At 38.9% G+C, this 26,380-nt stretch overlaps 2 protein-coding genes and 1 non-coding gene across 3 annotated transcripts; 2 read left to right on the forward strand and 1 right to left on the reverse strand.

Moving 5' to 3' along the window:
• Window positions 1-887: 887 nt before the first annotated feature.
• LOC148568291 (small nucleolar RNA R71) lies at window positions 888-995 on the reverse strand. The gene has a single exon (XR_015881556.1). It is a non-coding gene; the product is annotated as a small nucleolar RNA R71 (small nucleolar RNA).
• An 18,376-nt stretch (window positions 996-19,371) lies between these two features.
• LOC148568292 (uncharacterized) lies at window positions 19,372-23,125 on the forward strand. Its single transcript, XM_088484676.1, has 3 exons — window positions 19,372-19,454; window positions 19,687-22,263; window positions 22,357-23,125. The coding sequence occupies exons 1-3, from the start codon at window positions 19,447-19,449 to the stop codon at window positions 23,123-23,125; spliced, it is 3,354 nt and encodes a 1,117-aa protein (XP_088340802.1). The 5' UTR covers window positions 19,372-19,446.
• A 385-nt stretch (window positions 23,126-23,510) lies between these two features.
• Window positions 23,511-26,314, forward strand: LOC110268732 (uncharacterized). The gene is made up of 6 exons (XM_088485267.1): window positions 23,511-24,270; window positions 24,382-24,629; window positions 24,714-24,920; window positions 25,017-25,109; window positions 25,201-25,308; window positions 25,925-26,314. The coding sequence occupies exons 1-6, from the start codon at window positions 23,511-23,513 to the stop codon at window positions 26,312-26,314; spliced, it is 1,806 nt and encodes a 601-aa protein (XP_088341393.1).
• Window positions 26,315-26,380: the final 66 nt, after the last annotated feature.

The following is a 26,380-nucleotide window of genomic DNA, read 5'->3' on the forward strand; positions in this document are numbered from 1 at the left end:
CTAACTCTCTCTCTAATTTTTGAAAATCCCCTTCCCTCTTTTTCAAAATTTCCTTTTAATTTTAATTTGATTTAATTTTATTTTTTTAAATTTTCGAATTTTTATTTTAAATTTAAATTAAAAACAAAAATACTTTTATTTTAATTTGTCTAATTTTCAAAAATTCTTCTCCATCATCTCCTTCTAATTATTTATTTATTTACTAGCACTCCTCTTCATCCAAGAATTCGAACCTATTCCTCACGCTTGTGTTTGGATTCTCCTTCTTCTATTCATATCTTCTTCTACTCACATAAAGGAATCTCTATACTGTGACATAGAGGATTCTATATTTTCTTTTCTGTTTTCTTCTTTTTCATATGAGCAGGAACAAGGATAAGAACAATCTTGTTGAAGCTGATCCTGAACCTGAAAGGACTCTGAAGAGGAAGCTAAGGGAAGCCAAAGCACAACTCTCTAGAGAAAATCTGACAAATATTTTCGTAAAAGGAGACATGGCCGAAAATAATAACAATGCAAGAAAGATGCTTGGTGACTTTACTGCACCTAATTCCAATTTACATGGAAGAAGTATCTCAATTCCTGCCATTGGATCAAACAACTTTGAGCTTAAACCTCAATTAGTTTCTCTGATGCAACAGAACTGCAGGTTTCATGGACTTCCATCTGAAGATCCTTTTCAGTTCTTAACTGAATTCTTGCAGATCTGTGATACTGTTAAGACCAATGGGGCTGATCCCGAGGTCTACAGGCTTATGCTTTTCCCATTTGCTGTAAGAGACAGAGCTAGAATATGGTTGGACTCTCAACCTAAAGATAGCTTGAACTCTTGGGATAAGCTGGTCACGGCTTTCTTAGCCAAGTTCTTTCCTCCTCAAAAGCTTAGTAAGCATAGAGTGGATGTTCAAACCTTCAGACAAAAGGAAGGTGAATCCCTCTATGAAGCTTGGGAGAGATACAAGGAACTGACCAAAAAGTGTCCTTCTGACATGCTTTCAGAATGGACCATCCTGGATATATTCTATGATGGTCTGTTTGAGTTATCTAAAATGTCATTGGACCATTCTGCAGGTGGATCTATTCACCTAAAGAAAACACCTGCAGAAGCTCAAGAACTCATTGACATGGTTGCAAATAACCAGTTCATGTACACTTCTGAAAGGAATCCTGTGAGTAATGGGACGCCTATGAGGAAGGGTGTTCTTGAAATTGATACTCTGAATGCCATATTGGCTCAGAATAAAATATTAACTCAGCAAGTTAATATGATCTCTCAGAGTCTGAATGGATTGAAAGAATCATCCAACAGTACTAAAGAGGCATCTTCTGAAGAAGAAGCTTATGATCCTGAGAACCCTGCAATAGCAGAGGTGAATTACATGGGGGAACCCTATGGAAACACCTATAATCACTCATGGAGAAATCACCCAAATTTCTCATGGAAGGATCAACAAAAGCCTCAACAAGGCTTTAATAATGGTGGAAGAAACAGGTTTAGCAATAGCAAGCTTTTTCCATCATCCACTCAGCAAAAGACAGAGAGTTCTGAGCAGGATCCATCTAGCTTAGCAAACATAGTCTCTGATCTATCTAAGGCCACTCTAAATTTCATGAATTAAACAAGGTCCTCCATTAGAAATTTGGAGGCACAAGTGGGCCAGCTGAGTAAAAGAGTCACTAAAACCCCTCCTAGTACTCTCCCAAGCAATACAGAAGAGAATCAAAAAAGAGATTGCAAGACCATTGATTTAATCATCATGGCCGAACCTACAAAGGAGGGAGAGGACATGAATCCCAATGAGGAAGACCTCCTGGGACGTCCAGTGATCAACAAAGAGTTTCCCTCTGAGGAACCAAAGGAATCTGAGACTCGTCTAGAGACCATAGAGATTCCATTAAACCTCCTTCTGCCCTTCATGAGCTCTGATGAGTATTCTTCCTCTGAAGAGGATGAAGACATTACTAAAGAGCAAGTTGCCAAGTACCTTGGTGCAATCATGAAGCTAAATGCCAAATTATTTGGTAATGAAACTTAGAAAGATGAATCTCCCTTGATCATCAATGAACTGAGTGATCTGGATCAACTGACATTGCCTCAGAAGAAACAGGATCCTGGAAAGTTCTTAATACCTTGTACCATAGGCACCATGAACTTTGAGAAGGCTCTATGTGACCTTGGGTCAGGGATAAACCTCATGCCACTCCTGTAATAGAGAAACTGGGAATCTTTGAGGTGCAAGCTGCCAGAATCTCATTAGAGATGGCAGACAACTCAAGAAAACAGGCTTATGGATAGGTAGAGGACATGTTAGTAAAGGTTGAAGGCCTTTACATCCCTGCTGATTTCATAATCCTGGATACTAGGAAGGATGAGGATGAATCCATCATCCTTGGAAGACCCTTCCTAGCCACAGCAAGAGCTGTGATTGATGTGGACAGAGGAGAGTTAGTCCTTCAACTGAATGAGGACAACCTTGTGTTTAAAACTCAAGGATCTCCTTTTGTAACCATGGAGAGGAAGCATGAAAAGCTTCTCTCACTGCAGAGTCAACCAGAGCCCCCACAGTCAAACTCTAAGTTTGGTGTTGGGAGGTTCCAACAATGCTCTGAACATCTGTGAGGCTCCATGAGAGCTCACTGTCAAGCTATTGACATTAAAGAAGCGCTTGTTGGGAGGCAACCCAATGTTATCTAATTATATTTATTTTCTATTGTTATTTTATGTTTTCTTTAGGTTGATGATCATGTGAAGTCACAAAAACTACTGAAAAATCAAAAACAATAAAAAATAGAATGAAAAATAGCACACCCTAGAGGAGAACAGTCTAGCATTTAAACGCCAGAAACAGGCACCAAGCTGGCGTTTAACGCCAGAAACAAGCATCTACCTGGCGTTAAACGCCAGAACAGAGCATGGAAGTGGCGTTTAACGCCAGAAACAGGCAGCAGTCTGGCGTTAAACGCCAGGATTGCATGTCTATAGGGCGTTTTACACGTCTAAAGGGTGCAGGGATGAAAAATCCTTGACACCTCAGGATCTGTGGACCCCACAGGATTCCCACATGATCTATGGATCTCACAAGATCCCCACCACTTTTTCTCTCCCCTTTACACCTTTTCATAACTCTCTTCCCCAAATACCCTTCACCAATCACTTCAATCACTCTTGCCCATCACCCCCTCACCACTCACATCCATCTTCTCTTCCCCATAAACCCCACCTATCTTCCAATTCAAAATATTTTCCCTCCCAAACCCAACCCTAATGGCCGAAACTTAACCCTCCCCCCTCCTATATAAACCCCTCATTCCTTCTTCATTTTCACACAACACAAACCTAACTTCTCACCTTGGCCGAAAACACCTCACCCTCCATCTCCTCCATTTTCTTCTTCTTCTACTACTTTCTTTCTTCTTTTTCTCGAGGACAAGCAAACATTTTAAGTTTGGTGTGGTAAAAGTATAGCTTTTTGTTTTTCCATAACCATTTATGGCATTTAAGACAAGAGAAACCTCTAGAAAGAGGAAAGGGAAGGCAATTGCTTCTACCTCTGAGTCATGGGAGATGGAGAGATTCATCTCAAAGGTCCATCAAGACTACTTCTATGAAGTTGTGGCCAAGAAGAAAGTGATCCCTGAGGTTCTGTTCATACCCTGGGTCAAGATGTTCGACCCGGGATGTTTAGCAACAAGCCGACCGACCTCTTCAGGTCAGACTATTCGACCTCTTCTCAAAGAGCTCGGCCAATGACCGACCTCTTCACAAAGAGCTCGGCCAAAACGCTACAGAGGCCCAATGAGGGCCCAAATAGAAGGAACACAGCCCAATCCAAAGGCGGCTCAAGCCTACAGAGAGAAGGGCGGTTCCGTTGAAGATAAGCTGACCTCGCCCAAAGATAAGATAAGATAAGATAAGATGACTAACTTATCTTATCTAAGAAGGTCACTTCTCACCATTATAAATATACTGGAGCACCCAGGTATAAATCATACTCTGATTCTACAATAAACCTGTTTAATACCCATGCTAACTTAAGCATCGGAGTCTCTTGCAGGTACCCCCCACCCTCCGGTGGCCAAGGATCAGCAGTGCAGCAAGTCGGATACAACAGCTCCGGCCGTCATCAGCCAGCCGGACACGTCATCTCCGACCAGTACAGAAGATCTCATCCGAGATCGACCTCCAGTTTTAGGTAATCATCGGAACATTGGCGCCGTTGCCGGGGAACCTGGAAGTCATCCCATCACCATGGCGGACGACCATGACAACAACCATGATTCAGATCTATAGAACAGAACGCCGCACAAGAACACAGATACTACACCAAAAGATACTCCTCAACCGAACAAAGACAAGAATTTGCCAAACGAGGAGGCCATGGAGGCACTTTAAGATCGCTTAAAATAACTCGAAAAAGAGGTGGAACATCAACAAGAAGCTGAGAGAGACCTACGAAGGGAAGTTAGGCGACGCCACGAGTTAAAGGACAAGCTCCTAAAACTCGAAGCAGATCTCAAGGCCAAAGCTACTCGATCCTCTCAGGAGGACAGCTCCCACAAAGATCAAGACCCATTCACCAAAGAGATCATGAAAGCTAAAGTCCCAAAGGACTTCAAAGCTCCCGACATGACTCCGTACGACGGCACATCGGATCCAAGCCATCATCTTAGCAATTTCAGAAGCAGGATGTATCTCACGGAGGCCTCAGATGCAATCCGTTATTCTCCATCCAGAAGGATAAAGCCGAACACGCTCCAAGCTTACTAGGGATCAAGCAAGGAGATCGGAAAAGTCTTCGCAACTACATCGAAAGATTGAACAAAGCGTGCCTGGACATACAAAGTCTGCTAACAAAGCAGATATCATGGGTCTCTCATCAATGGCCTACGAGGAGGACCTTTTAGCCACTCAATATCCAAGAAGCACCCAACATCTCTAAACGAGGTACATGAACAGGCAAAGAAACACATCAATATGGAGGAAAACTCTCGACTAGGAGAGAGCTCAGAAACCGAATTCTCCTAACCCACCACAGGACAAGGATAAAGAGTCCAAGAAAAAAGAAGATCAACCTGGGAAGCCTAGAAAATACCGCAATTACACCCCTCTTCGGGTGTCTTTTGTGGAGGTTTACCGAGAAATATGCAACACGGAGAAGATCCCACCACCTCGCCCAATCAAAAACAAAAGAGGTTGGGCAAGTTGAAGGTCCACCTCACACCAAAGAGGTCGGACGAGTTGAAGGTCCACCTCACAGCAAAGAGGTCAGACGAGTTAAAGGTCCACCTCACACCAAAGAGGTCGGACGAATGGAAGGTCCACCTCACATCAAAGAGGTCGGACAAGTTAAGGTCCACCTCACACCGAAGAGGTCGGGCGAGTTAAGGTCCACCTCACACCAAAGAGGTCGGACGAGTTAAAGGTCCACCTCACACCAAAGAGGTCGGACGAGTTGAAAATCCACCTCACACCAAAGAGGTCGGACGAGTTAAAGGTCCACCTTACACCAAAGAGGTCGGACGAGTGGAAGGTCCATCTCACAACAAAGAGGTCGGACGAGTTGAAGGTCCGCCTCACACCAAAGAGTTCGGACGAGTTGAAGGTCCACCTCACATCGAAGATGTCGGGCGAGTGGAAGGTCCACCTCACAACAAAGAGGTCGGACAAGTTGAAGGTCCACCTCACACCAAAGAGGTCGGACGAGTTAAACGTCCACCTCACACCAAAGAGGTCAGACGAGTTGAAAAGGACAACGGAGTGCGAACAAGCCTTCCGAGATTTCAAAATTCTTGGGGCAACCACCCATTCTTTCCAGACCACGGGAAAGTGAAGAACTCATATTATACCTCGCAGTAGGAAGTCGTGCAATAGCCTCAGCACTAGTCGGAGAAGACGAAAGTGAGCAACAACCCGTCTACTTCATCAGCAAAGCTCTACAAGGGGCCAAACTAAACTATCAAAAGATAGAAAATGTTCGCCTAAGCCCACATACTCACCTCTCGACAACTCCACCCATACTTTCAAGCTTACACTATCAGAGTTCGGACCAACCAGCCCATAAAAGGCATCCTACAGAAAATAAACCTAGCTGGAAAAATCCTACAGAGGACAGCTCGGATAATTCGGGGGACCCTGGACAAAACCAAAGAACATCTCGGACAATTCGGGGGACCCTAGACAAAAACAGAAAACAGCTCGGACAAATCGAGGAAAATGAAGTCCGAACACATAGAATGCCCGAGCTGATACATTTTCAAAACCAGCTAGCACCAACAGCTCGGACAATTCGGGGATATGAGGTCCGACACATGCCTCGGGAGCAGAATGCCCGAGCTGATGCATTTTCAAAACTAGCCAACACCAAACCAGGGGGCAATAACAGAAGCCTCATCCAGACTACATTACAAGACCACAACAAGTCAATCTCGAAGGCGGTATAAGGGATGTACTCAGGGTCAGCCACGGTAACACGCATTAAAACTATGGAATTCAGCCAATCAGACATGCCGTCCGGGATCTTAGTATACATCTCAAAGACATAGGTCGACTATGGGATTGCTACCAAACAAATCGGGCAAATAAAGAAACAACTCGGACAATAATAGCAGAACATCAAGTGACAGACGTGGCAGTAAAAGAGAAACCCCAAGACTCACACGAAAGTCCAGGGGCACCCTTTGGAGGCAACAACAGGGCAAGAACACAGAGAAAAGAAGTCGACAATCTATACCCAAATAGTCCGAACACCTCTCAAACAAAAGGTCAAAACAAAAGCTAGAACTTTTGTACAAAAGAAGTCAGGCAACGATAAAAAGAAACAGGAACAGCAACCAAACCCTAAGCAAAGTACACATTCTTCTCAAAGGCGAATGACAAAAGAAAAGTGACAACAAACGATCAAAGATGCAAACTTTTTGCAGAAAGAACCAAAGTTCTGCAGAGCAAATACAAAGTCAAAGCTTTACATGCCAACTTCCCTATAGCCCCACCTGAAGAGCTCCCACAAGTCCTATGGGCATATCGGACAACCCCACACTCCACTACAAGGGAATCATCCTTCCGATTAGCTTACGGAATGGAGGCAATGATCCCAATAGAGATTAAAAAAGGATCCCCCAGAATGATCCTCTACAATGAAGAGGTCAACTCCCAAATCCAAAGGGAAGAACTCGACCTACTTCCAGAAGTCCGAGAAAAAGCTCGGATTAGGGAGGAAGCGTTAAAACGTCAAATGGCCTCAAGATACAATCGGAAGGTAATCTAACAACAATGATCTCATCATAATCCGAAATAATATCGGAACAACTTGACCTGGAGAAAGAAAGCTAGCAGCAAACTGGAAAGGACCCTACCGAGTCATAGAAGTACTTGGGAAGGGCTACTACAGACTGTCCGAACTCAAGGGGCGAGAGCTACCAAGGTCATGGCATGCCTGCAATCTAAAAAGGGCGCCAGGCCGAGATCTAAAAAGATTGCCCGACCTAGAAAGGTAAGTACTAACATGTACACACTCTTATCTTCATTTTAATGTTTAAAAGATTGCAGATTCCCTAAAAAGTTTCCTACCAAGACGCCCGACTACGGCAGGTCGGCAAGGTGAACACTAAAATCACCGCCCGATCACGACAAAGTCGGCAAGATGAAAACCAAATTCATCGTCCGATTACAAAGCGACAAGTCGGCAAGGTGAAAACCAACTTCACCGCCCGACCACGATGAAAACTGAATTCATCATTTGATTTCGACAAAGTGAAAACAAAATTCACTACTACACCAAGACGCATTAATCTGAAGTATTCATCATCCGATTATAAAGCAACAGATCGGCAAAAAGTGAAAAACAATTTCACTGCACGATCACGATAAAGACAATCGTCCGATTAAGGTGAAAACGCGATTCACCCAAAAGACGATCTAGAGATGACAACCACTTTCTACAAATCGGCAAAGATGAACACAGAATAATGTACGAAGTTATCGAAAGTGATCCAAAAAAGAACCTGACGAGGTCTTACGGATTGCTAAAATAATAACTTAAAGACTGGCCGACATTAAGAAGTCGGACCAAGTCAACCCAAGTTATAAGTAAACCCTGGAAAGAGGTCTGGCCAACCCTATTAAAGAGGATTACTTTAACTTAGAAGGGCCCGACATAACAAAACCAGCCCAAAATGAAAAAGTTATAAAAGTAGTCCCTGAAAGAGACCTGACAAAGGTCCAAAAAAGAGGACTACAAAAATAACTTAAAGGAGACCGACATAACGAAGTCGGACTCCTACTACTAAAAAGTTATAAAAGTAATCCCTGAAAGAGATCTGACAAAATTCCAAGAAAGAGGATTACAAAAATAACTTAGAAGAGACCGATATAACGAAGTCGGACTCCTACTACTAAAAAGTTATAAAAGTAATCCCTGAAAGAGACCTGACAAAGGTCCAAGAAAGAGGATTACAAAAATAACTTAGAAGAGATTGACATAACGAAGTCGGTCTCCTACAACAAACAAGTTATAAAAGTAATCCCTGAAAGAGACCTGAACAAGGTCCAAGAAAGAGGATTACAAAATAACTTAGAAGAGATCGACATGACGAAGTCGATCTCCTACAAAAAAAAAAACAAGTTATAAAAGTAATCCCTGAAAGAGACCTGACCAAGGTCCAAGAAAGAGGATTACAAAAATAACTTGAAAAAGGACGACGAGAAGAAGTTGGACCAACGAAAGCTACAGCTTGGACCGACATGAAGAAGTCGGACCAACGAAAGCTACAGGTTGGACCGACAAGAAGAAGTCGGACCAACGAAAGCTACAGCTTGGACCGACAGGAAGAAGTCGGACCAACGAAAGCTACATCTTTGACCGACAGGAAGAAGTCGGACCAACGAAAGCTACAGCTCGGATCGACACGAAAAATCGGACCAATGAAAAGCGTGCGCTAAAAGGGACATAGCTTTGCCCAAAAAGCCACAGCTCCACGACAAAGCTATCAAAATTTTTCAGACTGACTAAAAAGTGTTCTACAAGAACACTAAAAAGTCGTCGTACAAGTTAGCCCCAAGGACCACCTCGACCAAGCCAAAAGTGGACAAAACCAGAAATGATCAAAAGAGGTCGGACAACAAAGTACCGACACTCTACAAAGATCCACAAAAAGGGACAAAGACATCTCACAAACGCCAAGGAAAGGTCAAAAGACCAAAGCCAGAAGTGCTTCGCTGAAAAGTACGAAGTCTTGAAAAAAGACACTACTTAAAAAGCGAAAAGCACAGCCTCAAAGACAGAGCTAAAAAGTCATCCAAACAAACTATAAAAAGGTTCCCCATCGGAACACTACCTAAAAATTTGTTGGATTATGACTAAAAAGCTCGAGCAGTGAAGACAAACAAGTCGGAAGAAAGCTGAAAAGACCTCTCAACAAACTAAAAAAGGCAATACTAGACTCGCACAAAGGAGAAACTACTCAAGATCGACCAAAGTCAGGATGCTTGAGCACGACTTCCTCAAAGAGATCGAAGCTCCGAAAGCACGATCTCGCGGAAAGGTCCAAACTCAAGCAGGGGCAAAGTCGTATAGGTCGACGTCAGCTAAGAAGAGGCGCAAGTACGATCTCAAAAAAGAATAAGCCAAAAGGTTAAGAAATAACTTAAGGCTCAAATGTTCTTAGCTAAAAGGGATACAGCTCCACTCAAAGAAGGCACAATCTCAAACAGGGCTACGTACGTCATCCGAGACTAAAAAGGTTCAATATAAAGAACACTAAAAAGTCATTGGACAAGTCACTAAAAGCCCGGATATCAAGCCGTAAGGATAACTTCGCCAAAGCAGAGGGTTGTCAACACAAAAGCAAGGCGTGATCCAGAAGGCAAGGGTAGAAAACCCACACTACCACTCAAAAGAGGACGGACTGTGAAGTACCAAACCTCTAGAAAATCTGCCAGAATTACAAAGCAATGAAGAAACAAGCCAGACAGATGCTTGTGATCTCACGGAAAGATCGAAGCTCGATCTCACGGAAAGATCGAACTCAAGAAGGGGCACTGTTCATACCCTGGGTCAAGATGTCCGACCCGGGATGTTTAGCGACAAGCCGACCGACCTCTTCAGGTCAGACTATCCGACCTCTTCTCAAAGAGCTCGGCCAATGACCGACCTCTTCACAAAGAGCTCGGCCAAAATGCTACAGAGGCCCAATGAGGGCCCAAATAGAAGGAACACAGCCCAATCCAAAGGCGGCTCAAGCCTACAGAGAGAAGGGCGGTTCCGTTGAAGATAAGCTGACCTCGCCCAAAGATAAGATAAGATAAGATAAGATGACTAACTTATCTTATCTAAGAAGGTCACTTCTCACTATTATAAATATACTGGAGCACCCAGGTATAACTCATACTCTGATTCTACAATAAACCTGTTTAATACCCATGCTAACTTAAGCATCGGAGTCTCTTGCAGGTACCCCCCACCCTCCGGTGGCCAAGGATCAGCAGTGCAGCAAGTTGGACACAACAGCTCTGGCCGTCATCAGCCAGCCGGACACGTCATCTCTGACCAGTACAGAAGATCTCATCCGAGATCGAACTCCAGTTTCAGGTAACCCTCGGAACAGGTTCCTTTCAAGCTCAAGAAAAATGAGTATCCGGAGATCCGACTTGAAATCCAAAGAAGAGGTTGGGAAGTTCTCACCAACCCTATTCAACAAGTCGGGATCCTAATGGTTCAAGAGTTCTATGCAAATGCATAGATCACTAGGAACCATGATCAAAGTGTGAACCCGAATCCAAAGCATTGGCTTACCATGGTTCGGGGGAAATACTTAGATTTCAGTCAGGAAAATGTAAGGCTGGCGTTCAACTTGCCAATGATGGAAGAGAACGCACGCCCCTACACAAGAAGGGTCAACTTTGATCAAAGATTGGACCAAGTCCTCATAGACATATGTGAAGAAGGAGCTCAATGGAAAATTGACTCAAGAGGCAAGCCGGTTCAATTAAGAAGGCATGACCTTAAACCAGTGGCTAGGGGATGGCTAGAGTTCATTCAACGCTCAATCATTCCTACTAGTAACCGGTCTGAAGTTACTATAGACCGGGCCATCATGATCCATAGTATCATGATTGGAGAAGAGGTGGAAGTTCATGAGATTATACCTCAAGAATTCTACAAGGTGGCTGACAAGTCCTCCACTTGGGCAAGGTTAGCCTTTCCTCACCTCATTTGCCACCTCTGTAATTCAGCTGGAATTGATATAGAGGGAGATATCCTCATTGAAGAGGATAAGTCCATCACTAAGAAAAGGATGGAGCAAACAAGAGATCATGGACCTCAACATGAGCATGAGGAAATTCCTCACCATGAAATCCCTGAGATGCCTCAGGGGATGCACTTTCCTCCATTGAATTATTGAAAACAAATCAACACTTCCCTAGAAAAATTAAGTTCCAACATGGGACAACTAAGGGTGGAGTATCAAGAACACTCTATCATCCTCCATGAAATTAGAGAAGATCAAAGAGCTATGAGGGAGGAGCAAGAAAGACAAGGAAGAGACATAGAGGAGCTCAAAAGCACCATTGGTTCTTCAAGAAGAGGAAGACACCACCCTCACTAAGGTGGACTCATTCCTTAATCTCCTTGTCTATTTATTTTCTATTTTTTGGTTTTGAGCTTTATGTTTTATTTATGTTTGTGTCTTCACTATATGATCATTAGTGTCTAAGTGTCTATGCCTTAAAGTTATGAATATCCCATGAATCCATCACCTCTCTTGAATGAAAACTGTTTTAATTACAAAAGAACAAGAAGTACAGGGTTTCGAATTCATCCTTGAAACTAGTTTAATTATTTTGATATGGTGACAATACTTTTTGTTTTCTGAATGAATGCTTGAACAGTGCATATGTCTTTTGAAGTTGATGTTTATGAATGTTAAATATGTTGGCTCTTGAAGAATAAAGAAAAAGGAGAAATATTATTTGATAATCTGAAAAATCATAAAAATGATTCTTGAAGCAAGAAAAAGCAGTGAATACAAAAGCTTGCAAAAAAAAAACGAAGAAAAAAATGGCGAAAAAAGAGAAAGAAAAAGCCAAAAGCTCTTTAAACCAAAAGGCAAGAGCAAAAAGCCAATAGCCCTTAAAACCAAATGGCAAGGGTAAATAAAAAGGATCCAAGGCTTTGAGCATCAGTGGATAGGAGGGCCTAAAGGAATAAAATCCTGGCCTAAGCGGCTAAACCAAGCTGTCCCTAACCATGTGCTTATGGCGTGAAGGTGTCAAGTGAAAACTTGAGATTGAGCGGTTAAAGTCAAGGTTCAAAGCAAAAAGAAGAGTGTGCTTAAGAACCTTGGACACCTTTAATTGGGGACTCTAGCAAAGCTGAGTTACAATCTGAAAAGGTTCACCCAGTTATGTGTCTGTGGCATCTATGTATCCGGTGGTAATACTGGAAAACAAAGTGCTTAGGGCCACGGCCAAGACTCATAAAGTAGCTGTGTTCAAGAATCAACATACTAAACTAGGAGAATTAATAACACTATCTGAATTCTAAGTTGTTATAGATGCCAATCATTCTGAACTTCAATGGATAAAGTGAGATGCTAAAACTATTCAAGAGGCAAAAAGCTATAAGTCCCGCTCATCTGATTGGAGCTAAGTTTCATTGATATTTTGGAATTTATAGTATATTCTCTTCTTTTTATCCTATTTGATTTTCAGTTGCTTGGGGACAAGCAACAATTTAAGTTTGGTGTTGTGATGAGCGGATAATTTATACGCTTTTTGGCATTGTTTTTACATAGTTTTTAGTATGATTTAGTTAGTTTTTAGTATATTTTTATTAGTTTTTTAATAAAAATTACATTTCTAGACTTTACTATGAGTTTGTATATTTTTCTGTGATTTTAGGTATTTTCTGGATGAAATTGAGGGACTTGAGCAAAAATCAGATTCAGAGGTTGAAGAAGGACTACAGATGCTGTTGGATTCTGACCTCCCTGCACTCAAAGTGGATTTTCTGGAGCTACAGAACTCCAAATGGTGCGCTCCCAAGTGCTTTGGAAAGTAGACATCCAGGGCATTCCAGCAATATATAGTAGTCCATACTTTGATTAAGGATAGATGACGTAAACTGGCGTTGAACGCCAGTTCCATGCTACATTCTGGAGTCAAACGCCAAAAACAGGTTACAAAGTGGAGTTAAACGCCAGAAACAAGTTACAAACTGGCGTTCAACTCCAAGAAAGATCCCTACACGTTTAAGGCTCAATGCTCAGCCCAAGCACACACCAAGTGGGCCCAGAAGTAGATTTCTGCATCATTTACTCATTTCTGTAAACCCTAGTAACTAGTTTAGTATAAATAGGACTTTTTACTATTGTATTTACATCTTTGGATATCTTTGGATTATCTTTTGATCCCTTGATCACGTTTGGGGGCTGGCCATTCGGCCATGCCTGAACCTTCATCACTTATGTATTTTCAACGGTAGAGTTTCTACACACCATAGATCAAGGTGTGGAGCTCTACTGTTCCTCATGGATTAATGCAAAGTACTACTGTTTTTTTATTCAATACAAACTTATTCCGCTTCTAAGATATTCATTCGCACTTCAATGTGAATGTGATGATCGTGACAATCATCATCATTCCCAACTTATGAACGCATTCCTGACAACCACTTCCGTTCTACCTTAGATTGAATGGGTATCTCTTGGATATCTACAGGGGATCGAGTCCAAGATATTAGAATCTTCGTGGTATAAGTTAGAACCCATGGATGGCCATTCCCGAGATCCAAAAAGTCTAAACCTTGTCTGTGGTATTCCAAGTAGGATCTGGAAAGGGATGGCTGTGACGAGCTTCAAACTCGCGAGTGCTGGGCGTAGTGACAGACGTAAAAGGATCAATGGATCCTATTCCAGTATGATCGAGAACCGACAGATGAATAGCCGTGCTGTGACAGAGCATCTTGGACCATTTTCACTGAGAGGACGGGAAGTAGCCATTGACAACGGTGATGCCCAACATACAGCTTGTCATGGAAAGGAGTAGGAATGATTAGATGAAGACAGCAGGAAAGCAGAGGGTCAGGTGGAACGAAAGCATCTCCATACGCTTATCTGAAATTCTCACCAATGAATTACATAAGTATCTCTATCCTAGTTTATATTTCAATTATGTTTTAATTATCAAATCTCTATAACCAATTGAATCCGCCTGACTGAGATTTACAAGGTGACCATAGCTTGCTTCAGGCCAACAATCTTCGTGGGATCGACCCTTACTCACGTAAGGTTTATTACTTGGACGACCCAGTGCACTTGCTGGTTAGTTGTGCGAGGTTGTGATAAACAGTTGAGATTACAATTGTGCGTACCAAGTTGTTGGCGCCATTGATGATCACAACTTCGTGCACCAGCTACTGAGGGTGTTCACCCTTTTTTCTTGGATGAGAACAATGAGTCCGCCTTCCCATTAAGCTGGCAAAAGAATGTGGTAGTAGCTAGGTATTCTTGGGAAAGCTTGGATGAGGTCGAGCAGGCCTTTGTGAATGTGTTAGTGGAAAATTGGGGAGAGCTCCTGCTAGTAGAGAATTTTATAAAAATAGTCGCGTTGTAGATATAGTTTCTAAACCAACAGAAATCCCTTCGTGCAAACGTTTTGGTTGTCATAAGTAACAAACCCCTTTAAAATTGATAACCGAGTATTTAAACCTCGGGTCGTCTTCTCAAGTTACTGCAGGGAAGTATGTTCTTATTATTGGTTCTGAGTTTTGTAAATTGGGGGTTTTAAAAGTAAGGAACATGTAAATTAAACGACAAGTAAAATAAATAAATAACTATAAAATAAACTCTTGGCAAGGTATGACAATTCGGAAGTCCTATCCTAGTTCCTTATCAATGGTGATGAGACACTACAACATTTTTGGCCTAAGGTAACCCTTATTCGAAGCAACATTTAATAAAAGTTGCCTTAGATAGAAAAATACAACCTGTTTTAAGAGTTGCCTTTGAGTAAGGCAAAGATAACAAATTTTTTGGCCACCCACAAAAAATGTTGTCTTTGATATTTAAAGCAACACTTAAAAAATATTACAATATAAAATATTAAAGACAACATTTTTAAATAAAAATACAACATTTTATAAGGGTTATAAAAAAATTTGAATAAATAACTTTTATAAAAAGTTGCCTAAAATCATTCATAACTAAAAATTTTAGAGGGAAACTCTTAATCATATTCCCTCCAAATAATTATTTCCCAATCAAATAACTTAGAAAAAAAAAAAAGAAAACTACTAGCGAGATCATCACATTTCCATTGCTTCGTTCCTCACTGCCACCCACAGTTCGAAAAAAAGGAAAAGCCCTATTTCCCGAAATCAACCCAGACGGCGCGACACGACGGTAGCAGATCTCGACCCAGACGGCGCGACACGAACGGCAGCAGGTCTCCACCCAGACGGCGCGACACGACGGCAGCAGATCTTGACCCAAGACGGCGCGACACGAACGGCAGCAGGTCTCCACCCAGACGGCGCGACACAAACGGCAGCAGGTCTCGTTCGCGTACGAGAGCAGGTCTCTGTCGGCGACGGTGTGGTGCTCTCCTCCACAGGCGTCGGCGAGTTGCTCTCCTCCACAGGCGTCGGTGAGTTGCTCCTCCTCCTGTCTCAGCTCCACGTCGCAGTCACCTTCGAGAAACCCCTTTCCTTCTTCCTCCCCTTCCCCTGTCTCGCCTCCTCCTCTTCGCAAGCTCAGACAACACTACATGCAGCGGTAACCCCTTCTGCCTCCTCTGCGTATTGCTTGGTAAGAAGCTTCTGATTTTCTGATGATCTATGAATTGGATTTTCTGAATACTTTGATTTTGAAGGAAGATTATGAATGTTCTGAATTTTAGTATGAAAATAGAATTTTTGAATGCATTTATTCTAAATGTTTGCCATGGAAATGTTCTGAATGTACTGAATTTCAGTAATAAATAAAGCTGTTATATAATGGATTTCATGTTGATGCTGATTTTACATTGATTCTTGCAGTAAACCCCCAATTGAAGAGCTGCACCAGTTTCCAGTTGCCAAAGCTATATGTGAACCCATTAGGTAAACATTTTCTTTCTTGACCCTGGACATCTAGCTATTTTTTGGCTGTGTCTCTGATCCTAGGAAATCCAAGTTCATGCCCTGTGGATAGTGTTATTTAGCAATTAGCAGGAAAATAAAATATAAAGTATCATAGAAAAATTTGTAATAATTTTCAGTGTCTCTGGAATAATTTTGCAAGAAAAAATTTAGTAACTAATAAATAATTAATTAATACCTGTAGTGCAGACTTCCCTTGAAGATCCTCACTTGCTATTAACTCATGTGAAAGCAAATCTTTCTCATCGACTAGATCAAAATCAAGGTCTGGGAAGAAATTGTAATTCTCATCAATTTCCTGCTAAATTTTAACAAATTAAATCAGATATATACCACTATGAGTAATTGTTAAATTATATATATATATATATATATATATATGTTAAACTTCAAAGAAATTGTAATCCTTTACTATCTGTCCAAATTCGCTGACTTTTGAGTAATTGTTAAAGTGTTTTAGTTTCTGGACTACTATTAATTAATATATATAAACCGAGTATGAGTTTCTAATGCTATATTATTATCAATAATGTAGCTAGTATCACATCAATAGTTTTGTAAACTTAAAATAAAGAAAATAAAAAGTGTTTACTAAAACTTGAATCATCACAAACTAATCATTTAGTGCATGTACGAAACCAATTCTTTTAATGTATTTCGCAACCACTGCAAAATATTTATATTAGTCAATTTTTAGTGTACTTGTATATATATGTTATTTCAATTGACCACTTTTTCTTAACATTTAAAAATTAATATACAAATTATAGTTAAACACATGTTGATGCTGATTTTACATTGATTCTTGCAGTAAACTCCCAATTGAAGAGCTGCACCAGTTTCCAGTTGCCAAAGCTATATGTGAACTCATTAGGTAAACATTTTTTTCATGACCCTGGACATCTAGCTATTTTTTGTCGTTACCAAGCTGATTTTTTTTTGTGGGTGATGGAGGTTTGGTGCACAAAAAGTATGGTGCACACTGAATTTTATTTGAATTGTTAATATGCTGACACGTCATTTTGAATTCTTATTTTGTTGTTCTTTTCTGCCTTTCCTACAATTTTTGTCTCAAATTTTAATTCCCATGTAGGACACAAATAGAATTGTAATCTTTAAGGCCCTACACCAAGCGACTTGGATTTTCTCTATAACTATTAATATGAACTTAGATAAAACAAAATTGGAAGCATATATCAAGTATAGAGTCATCTTTTGCTTCTTACTTAGATTTTTTTCAACATCAGTTTGGTAAGAAAGCTTCTTAATTTTACTATGGAATGAATATTCTGAATGCATTGATTGTGAATGAAGAATTGGGACTGTTCTGAATTTTAGTATGTAAATCGAATTTCTGAATGCATGTCTTTTTGGGGCTTCTTAATAATTCTGAATTTAGGGATTTGCTTTCAATTTTTTTTGAATAATTTATCTTCGGTGAACAAGAATTATTCAAGGGCCAATTCACACTTGCATTGGGAACTCCCATGGTTATTTAGCAGTTTTTATATTATTTCCAAATAAAATTATCAAGAAATAAGTTAGTTCACGAATTTGTGTTTTTGAAATCTTAACCAATTTATGAATAAAGCTACATTGTGTTTGAGAATTTAGTAATTATTAAGCATGCACCGAAACCTGTCACATAAAATGTGGTAACTTATCTTTCAAAATAATGACGACATTTGAAATGTAACAGCATGCAGAAAAATTGAAACTCTGCATTAAAGAACATCCAATTGTACAGATATTAATAATCAATTACAAGTTGTTTAGGTTCTATATCAGGCTTAAGGTTCAAGGATGGATATATGTGGCATCCTAATACTTTCTCTAATTATAATGACCATTGTTTTTGACACACGGATATGACTTAGGTGCTGGGGCTGTAGAGTTTACTATATGCCATGCAGAGGTATCTGTATCCTTTGTAGAAGAAAAGAAAATACCGGATGTTCGCCTATTAAAATACCTTCTTTTTTAATATTGGTTTACTACTTTTGAAAGATTAGCTACCGTGTACAATACATTGACTCTTATCTATCTATCTTTTTCCTGAAAATGTTTCAGCTATTGAAGACATTTTCAAATACCACAAAGTATCTCAAGAGTAAGATGTTCCTTTGTTTCTATCCATTCCTTTAGATATTTGCAGTTGTTTCTTGTAATCTGATACTTATGGTTTGCATTTCCATCTTATAATTTTGGCTGGTTGATGTGTCCTTAGATTTTTAAGTCATTGCGCAACTACTTCACTGCAATTGGCAGAATTTGCATTTTATCTTTGCAGGAGAAAGATTTATAAATTGAGAAGATAGATAAAGTGAAAAGTAAAAGCTTACACATTATTTAATTTGTAATTGGAGTCTTATTTTTTTTTATTTTATCAACCTTGGTTTTTTTAGAAGAGCTTGATTCAGAAATAGTCTAGTAAGAAGAAGAAAAATTGAATTCTTGCTTGCTTAATCACCGAATGTGTTTTCCAAATTAAAATGCTCTTGTAAATGTAGTCATGACATTGCAAACTAAAAATGCTGGGACATGCATGTATTTAATAAACAAGTAGATAGACACTTAAGTTTGTGGTTGATAAATAATTAAGGGTTACTGGCACACTTATTGAATTATAATGACATAAGCAAGCTTAATGAATTAGACAGTAGTGACTCTAACAATATATTTTTAGATTGCATTACTAGTACTTCAAATATATAATTAAGTGGTTTCTCTGTTCATAATATTTTATAAAGTTGGAACATTTAAGATGGATGGCAACAACACTGGTGGAAAAAGTTGGAACATTTAAGATGCATTTAAGTCTTCATTTCTTTTATTATATATATTGTGTTCTTATGTGATATAGTTAATGGAGCAGTTTGATACTTTCATATTGAGTGTTTTCAAGCATAAAACTATCCTCCGTGTTAGCTTATCGACACATAGATATATAGTGGGTACGAAAAATAACTAGCTTTTTTTTTTTAACGTCTCTTCCAGTAGGTCAAAGACTAATTTATTACAAGTTATATATACGTATATATTTTTATTTCTCAGATTAATATAATATTACTCTTTTTCTTTTTCTGTTTTTTAAGGAAGGAATATTATTTTCCATTTCAAATATTTGGCATCGGACCCAGAGTTTCTTTCTTCCAGTAATTTTTTTTGAAAGTGCAGCATTTTTCAATGAGTAAGCAAATTTGTTATGTAAATTTGATACTTTCCTCTGTTATACAGAAATATTGCTTCAGAGGAGTTTGAAGAACATTCGTGGACATTCTAGGACTTGAAGATTGCAATTTGTTTAGCCATGACTCCGTAAGTTTTTTTTATCTTACTTATACTTGTATGTTTTCATATGTATATTATGACCTTTGTGCAGTTTTTTTTTTCATGTTGAATGTCTTTTATGTGTCTTTTTCATTGTTTCTTAATTTTAATAATAATATTTTTATGTGCCTTTTTTATGAATTTATATACTTACTGTGCATAAACATTATTATTTACATGGTTATTAGTTAAATAGTAGTAATAATATATGAATAATTAGGTTTTCCCAAGACCTAGAGAAAGATTGGATGAGTTTACCGAGAGATAAAGCTGAGTTTAGTAACGGTGTCAATGACTTCTTAGACTTTGCTTACTCCATCGGATACCCACAAGGAGAGGAAATCTTATGCCCTTGTGCAAAGTGTTGTAATTTCTTGTGGCACAAAAGACAAACAATTTATATTCATTTGATTGCCTTTGGATTCGTTAATGGTTATACGAGATGGATTCATCATGGGGAAAGCGTAGTCGGCATGGATGTTGATAGCGATAGCGATAATGAGATTGACAGTGAGAGTGAGACTAACTCGTACGACGACATGGACGCCTTGTTGAACGATAGATTTCGGGATGTGGCACAAGCAGAAGGGATAAAAGAAGGTATGAATGAAGATGCAAAGAAATTCTATAACTTGGTTGAAGAGGCTAGCAAAGAACTGTATCCCGGTTGCGACGGGTTTTCTACGTTGTCTTTCACCATCCGACTATACTTGTTAAAGTGTCAACATGGGTGGAGTAATGCCTCTTTTACTTCTCTCTTGGAGTTGCTAAAAGAGGCTATTCCTAACTTAAATATTCCTACTTCTTTCAATAAAGCCAAGACTATGGTGAGAGACTTAGGTCTTGACTATAAAAAGATTGACGCATGCCCGAACGATTGCATGCTATATTGGAAAGAGTACGAGAAGGACACATCTTGTCATGAATGTGGCGCTTCGCGTTGGATTGTGCATCCTGTAGTTGAAGCTGATGTTTTGCCTTCAAAAAAATATCACAATATTCCTGTGAAGACATTGCGACACTTTCCCCTAATTCCCAGGCTTCAAAGACTATTCATGTGCTCAGCAACAGCTAAAAGCATGAGGTGGCATGACGAAGAACGCAGAAAAGATGAGAAGTTAAGGCATCCCGCTGATGGGCAGTCATGGAAGGACTTTGACAATCGTCATACAAATTTTGCTCTCGATCCCCGTAATGTGAGACTTGGCTTGTCAAGTGACGGATTCAATCCATATCGAACCATGAGCATATCTCATAGCACATGGCCTGTTGTTTTAATGGCTTATAATTTGCCGCCATGGATGTCTATGAAACAGGAATATTTTATGTCGTCGTTGCTAATTCCTGGACCAAAGTCACCAGGAAATGATATAGACATTTACCTGCAACCTTTGATCGAGGAGTTGAAGGAGTTGTGGGAGGTTGGGGTGGAAACATATGATGCATCAAAAAATGAAACCTTCCAAATGTATGCAGCTCTTATGTGGACAATTAGTGATTTTCCGGCTTACGCAATGCTATCTGGTTGGAGTACAAAAGGGAAGCTAGCTTGTCCTTGTTGTAACCATGGGACTTGTTCTAACTATCTTAAATATAGTCGCAAGACATGCTATATGGGTCATTGTGCCTTTTTGCCCGAGGATCATCCATGGAGAGCTAATAAGAGATCTTTCAATGGAAAAGTAGAATATAGGCAAGCTCCACCATTATTGTCGGGTACTGAAGCTTTAAGTCAGTTGGAGTATGTGGATAATTCATTTGGGAAGCTAAAACCAAAGAAAGATGGTCCATGGAAGAAGAGGTCAATATTCTTTGATTTACCTTACTGGCAGTATAATACATCACGACACAATTTAGATGTGATGCACATAGAAAAGAACATAGTTGATAGTATTCTTGGAACTCTCTTGGATATTTCTGGCAAGACAAAAGATCACACAAATGCTCGATATGACTTACAAGAAATGGGCATTCGAAAGAACCTTCATCCCAAGAAAACAAATGGTAGGAAAAAGGTGAAGCTGGCAAAGGCAAGCTACTCAATGACCAATGCTGAAAAGTCAATTTTTTGTGACGTCTTGAAGACAGCAAAGTTGCCAGATGGCTCTGCTTCAAATATTTCTCGGTGTGTGAACCTTTTGGAGAGAAGAATATCTGGTTATAAGACTCATGATGCTCATTTCATGCTTCACTATTTGTTACAAATTCCTATCAAAGGAATACTTCCAGATCAAGTTGCAGTTCCTTTGATTCGACTTAGCTCATTTTTTCGTCAATTGTGTCAAAAGTCTATCACATTACAAGAGATAGATCAATTAGAAGAGGATATTGTCACAACATTATGCCAATTAGAGAGGATCTTTCCTCCTTCTTTCTTCGACATAATGATTCATTTGCCTATTCATTTGGCTAATGAAGTGAGATTGGGAGGTCCAGTTCAATTTCGGTGGATGTATCCTCCCGAAAGATACATGTGTACTTTGAAGTCCTATGTTCGAAACAAAAGTCGTCCTGAAGGATCTATTGCAGAGGCATATTTGATTGAAGAATGTTTGACATTTTGCTCGCGTTACTTACATTCTGGTGTCCAAACAAAATTGAATAGACAACCCAGAAATAATGATGAACCTAATAATTCTATGATGGAAACTACAGATGCATTTTCGAATCTATTTCCAAAAAGAGGTGTTCCTTTGGGTGCAAAGAAAGGTGAACCTTTTCTCCTTGACGACAAGTCCCGAGAGCAAGTTCATAGCTACATATTATTGAATTGTCACAAAATAGACGACTATGTTAGGTAACTCATACTAGTTCTACTATATTTTGGTATTTTAATTAGAAATTGATAGGTCTGTTTTATACTTACAAATATTATACTTTTGAGTTTTAGTGAGCATGAGACTTATCAACAAGGAACACGATGGATGAGAGCTAAAAACCATAGCAAAAATTTTTCTACATGGTTTAAAACACGTGCTTTGCGGCATGATGTTCCAAATTGGATAAAAGAGCTCTCTAGAGGACCAACCCAATGTGCAAAAAGATATTCTGGTTATTTTATCAACGGATATAGATTTCACACTAGGCAACGTGAGGTAAGACGCAAGACACAAAATAGTGGTGTTACTTTAGTAGCATTAACGACAAGCTTTGCAAGCACAAAGGATGCAAATCCAATTCATGAAAACGTTTCTTATTATGGTAGAGTGAATGATATCATTGAGTTGGACTACTATGGAAATTTTAAGGTTACATTGTTCAAATGTGATTGGTATGAGGCTAGGGAGGATGCTTATGGCTCGACATATGTGCATTTTAACAAAAAATGCTATCAGGAAGAGCCTTTTGTATTGGCATGTCAAGTGCACCAATGCTTCTATGTGCAAGATGCATTTAATAAAAATAAACATTATGTAATGAAGACTGTTCCAAGGGACCTATTTAGCATAAGTGATCAAGTCGCCATTGATGCTGAAGATACTTATGAAAATGAGCCATTTGATAATTCGACGGTTCCTTCTATACCTAATGATGATGGTGAAGTAGACTTGGTAAGGAATGATTTGAATGAAGTTCTGGTCGATGTCGCAAAAGAAGTCTATTTTTCCCAAGAGTATAACACAGGATTGGATGAAGAATATGATTCTGAAGACTTTTGAGTGACTTGTTTCCCTCTTTTATGGTATATAAGTCAAATTTATCGCTTTATGTTAGCAGTTTTCAACTTGTTTTTCCTCTTTTATGTTATGATTGTTGCTTCTTAGAATTTTCTGAATTTTTCTGCATCTTGATTATGAGTTTGTGTGGGACATATTTTTCTGCATTTTGAATTTTTCTGCATTTTTCTGCCTTTTGAGTGAAGAATATGATTCCGAAAACTTTTTGAGTTCCTTGTTTCCCTCTTTTATGGTATATAAGTCAGATTTATCGCTTTATGTTAGCATTTTTGAACATGATTTGCTGAATATTGTGATATAGAATTTGGTAATTGTTTGTTACGATTTACCTCTTCCCCTTATTAGATGCATATGCAATTGTATTTACATGGCTGTTTTAATATTTTTATACAGCAACTTAATGGAAAACGGAGCAACTTCAAAGAGAAAAAGACTGGTAAAAAAGTATCAAGCTCATGCAAAAGTTAAGGAATTTGAAATGAAGGAAGTATCTTCTGCTGCGAAACTAGTTCGGAATTTTATAACCAAAGGTGATAAAGGAAGTAATCAAGCCAAAATAGCACAACAGCCCAGGAGAAAAATTTCAGAAATTGGAGACAAATATAGTAGGGAGAATTCAATGGAAGGGAGAAATAAAACACTTGTAGACAATGTTATGAACCGGTCTTTGAGGTCTTCCCAAAACCAAGTGAGGAGTAATGTTCAACTAGAAGAACAACCAATTCCTAAGAAGATGAAGAGTAAGGCAAAGTGTCCAGCAATGGCTCTTGATGCCTTTTTGCATACAGAAGGAGTAGAAGTGGAAAGAGAAGAGGAAGATGACTTTGAGTCAATTGGTGAGGATGCTGGAGCAACTGAAAAAGAACCAGCTAACTTGACAAACTTAAAAAATAACTTAAAGCGTCCAGCAATGACTCTTGATGCTTTTTTGGGTGACCAAGGAATTCATGTGGAAAGAGAAGAGGAGCATAATGAAGTTCCAACTTCTGAGGATGCTAGATCTAGGCCATCCCCGAATAATGGAGAAAATGTTCATATCCCGTCTGAGGAAGATTATATTGGTGAACATGAAAGTGACAATTTTGATGTAGAAGGAGATCAAGTTATGGAAGAGGCTCATGTAGAAGGTGATGTAATTTAGTTTGTTGCTATTTATTTTACATTTTCTTTTTATCTATGAGCATGGGGCTGCCCTTTCCATACCTAAAGTTTGTACTATTTCTCAATTTTTAATTTAGATACTTCAAAGGTTAAAAAAACTCGTGGAAAAACAAGATGCCTAAAGATTTATGCAAGAACTTGGGAAGAAAGGGAGGAAGTGACTTTTGATCAGGGAGCAGCCGTGGGGCCAACAGCTCAAAGAGTGAAGGATTTAACTAATTTTATTGGAACAATGGGAAGGAATAGTGATTTTATTACCTTGATGTACACTAATTGGAAAGCTGTGCCTAAGCAAATCAAAAAGCGCATTTGGAAGTATATTAATGTAAGTTCCATTTATCTTTATGTTTATGCCATATGTTAATAATTATTTTATGCATATGATATGATGAAATTGATGTGTTTGTAGTCAAAGTTCATTCTTCCAAAATCTTCAAAGTTATGGGTGATGACTGGTGTTCAAGGAGCATGGAAGCGTTACAAAACAAGAATAAAAAAGAAGCATTTTGAACCCTATTCTGGAAATATTGAGGATATGTTGGTGAATCGTCCTTTGGAAATTCCAGAAATACAATTTCGGAAGCTAATTGCATATTGGAGTATTCCAACTGTCAAAGTGAGCTAGAGGATTTCAATTATTATTATTTGATATGATTAAGTATAATTCTTTCAATTTTTATATTTTTTTCATCATTGTTTATTTTAAACACAGGCCATGTGTGTTATAAATTCTGAAAATCGCAAGAAGCAACAATGGAGGCATAAAATGGGCCCAATCAATTTTGCAAGAGTGCGTGTTGATTTGGTAAGGTCACATTTGAGTTAAAATTCTCTACTTGTTACTTCTCCCTAATTTTAGTATGTTATGACTTTGTAATTGTTATCTTGATCTGTAGCGTCAGAAAAAAGAGAACAAAGAGGAACCAAATCAAGCTGAAATGTTTGTTGCAACTCGGAATGGACTAAAAGGGAAAACACTTGATGTAGAAACACAAGCTGTTATTGTAAGTTCCTCTATAATTTTCTTGTTTTAGTAGTTGTTTTATGACTGTCATGGATGCTATTTTTTTTTGCTGTTTTATACCTATCGTGATTATTGTTATGGTATCTATTTTGCGACTGTTTCATGGCTGTTTCATGGGCTGTTTCATGGCTGATTTAGTTGCTGTTTTATGGCTATTTTATGCATATTTTATGGCTGTCATGGCAGCTATTTTATGACTGTTTTATGGCCATCATGGTTGTTGTTTTAGTATCTACTTTGACTGTTTTGTGGTATCTATTTTGTGGCTGTTTCATGGCTGATTTAGTTGCTGTTCTATGGCTATTTTATGTCTGTTTCATGGCTGATTTAGTTGCTGTTCTATGGCTATTTTATCCATGTTTTATGGCTATCATGGACTGCTATTTTATGGTTATTTCATGGCTGTTTTATGGTTGATTTTATTGCTGTTCTATGACAATTTACAACCATGTTACATGGCTATCATGGACTGCTGTTTTATGGCTCTTTTATGGCTATTTTGGATTGCTGTCCCTATTAGTTAGCAATAGGTTTTTGGATTCTTTCATTGAATTTTTATCACTAAAAATAGACATATCATATATTTGTGTGTATAGGATAAACTTGATGATCTCCAAGAAGCTGGAGAAACTCCTACTAATGCATTTCAAAAAGTTTTTGGTAAAGAGAATCCAGGAAGAGTTCGATGTTATGGAAGAACTGTTACAAAAACTTCTCTTAAGAAAAATAAAGAAATAGATGAAATCAAAAAACAAAGTGAAGAGAAGGTAACAGCTTTAAAAACTGAATTAGACGACCATAAGCAACGACTGCAAGGATTGGAAGATATTGTGAAACTTATGTTGCAACAAACTTCTCCTGGTATGAATGTTGATGAAGCGCTTTCTCTCTTGCGATCTAAGCAATCGTCTGCAAATAGTGCACAAGATCCAAATTTAGTTCTTCGGCATTCTCCTCCATCGACTCATATACCAAATCATGAATAGGTATATGTATGCTAAATTGTTGTACCACTTGAGTATACATATTATTGTATAGCTGATGTTTTGACT

Source organism: Arachis ipaensis, chromosome B4 (genome assembly GCF_059453495.1).
Source record: "Arachis ipaensis isolate K30076 ecotype BB chromosome B4, ASM5945349v1, whole genome shotgun sequence".
NCBI lineage: Eukaryota > Viridiplantae > Streptophyta > Magnoliopsida > Fabales > Fabaceae > Arachis > Arachis ipaensis.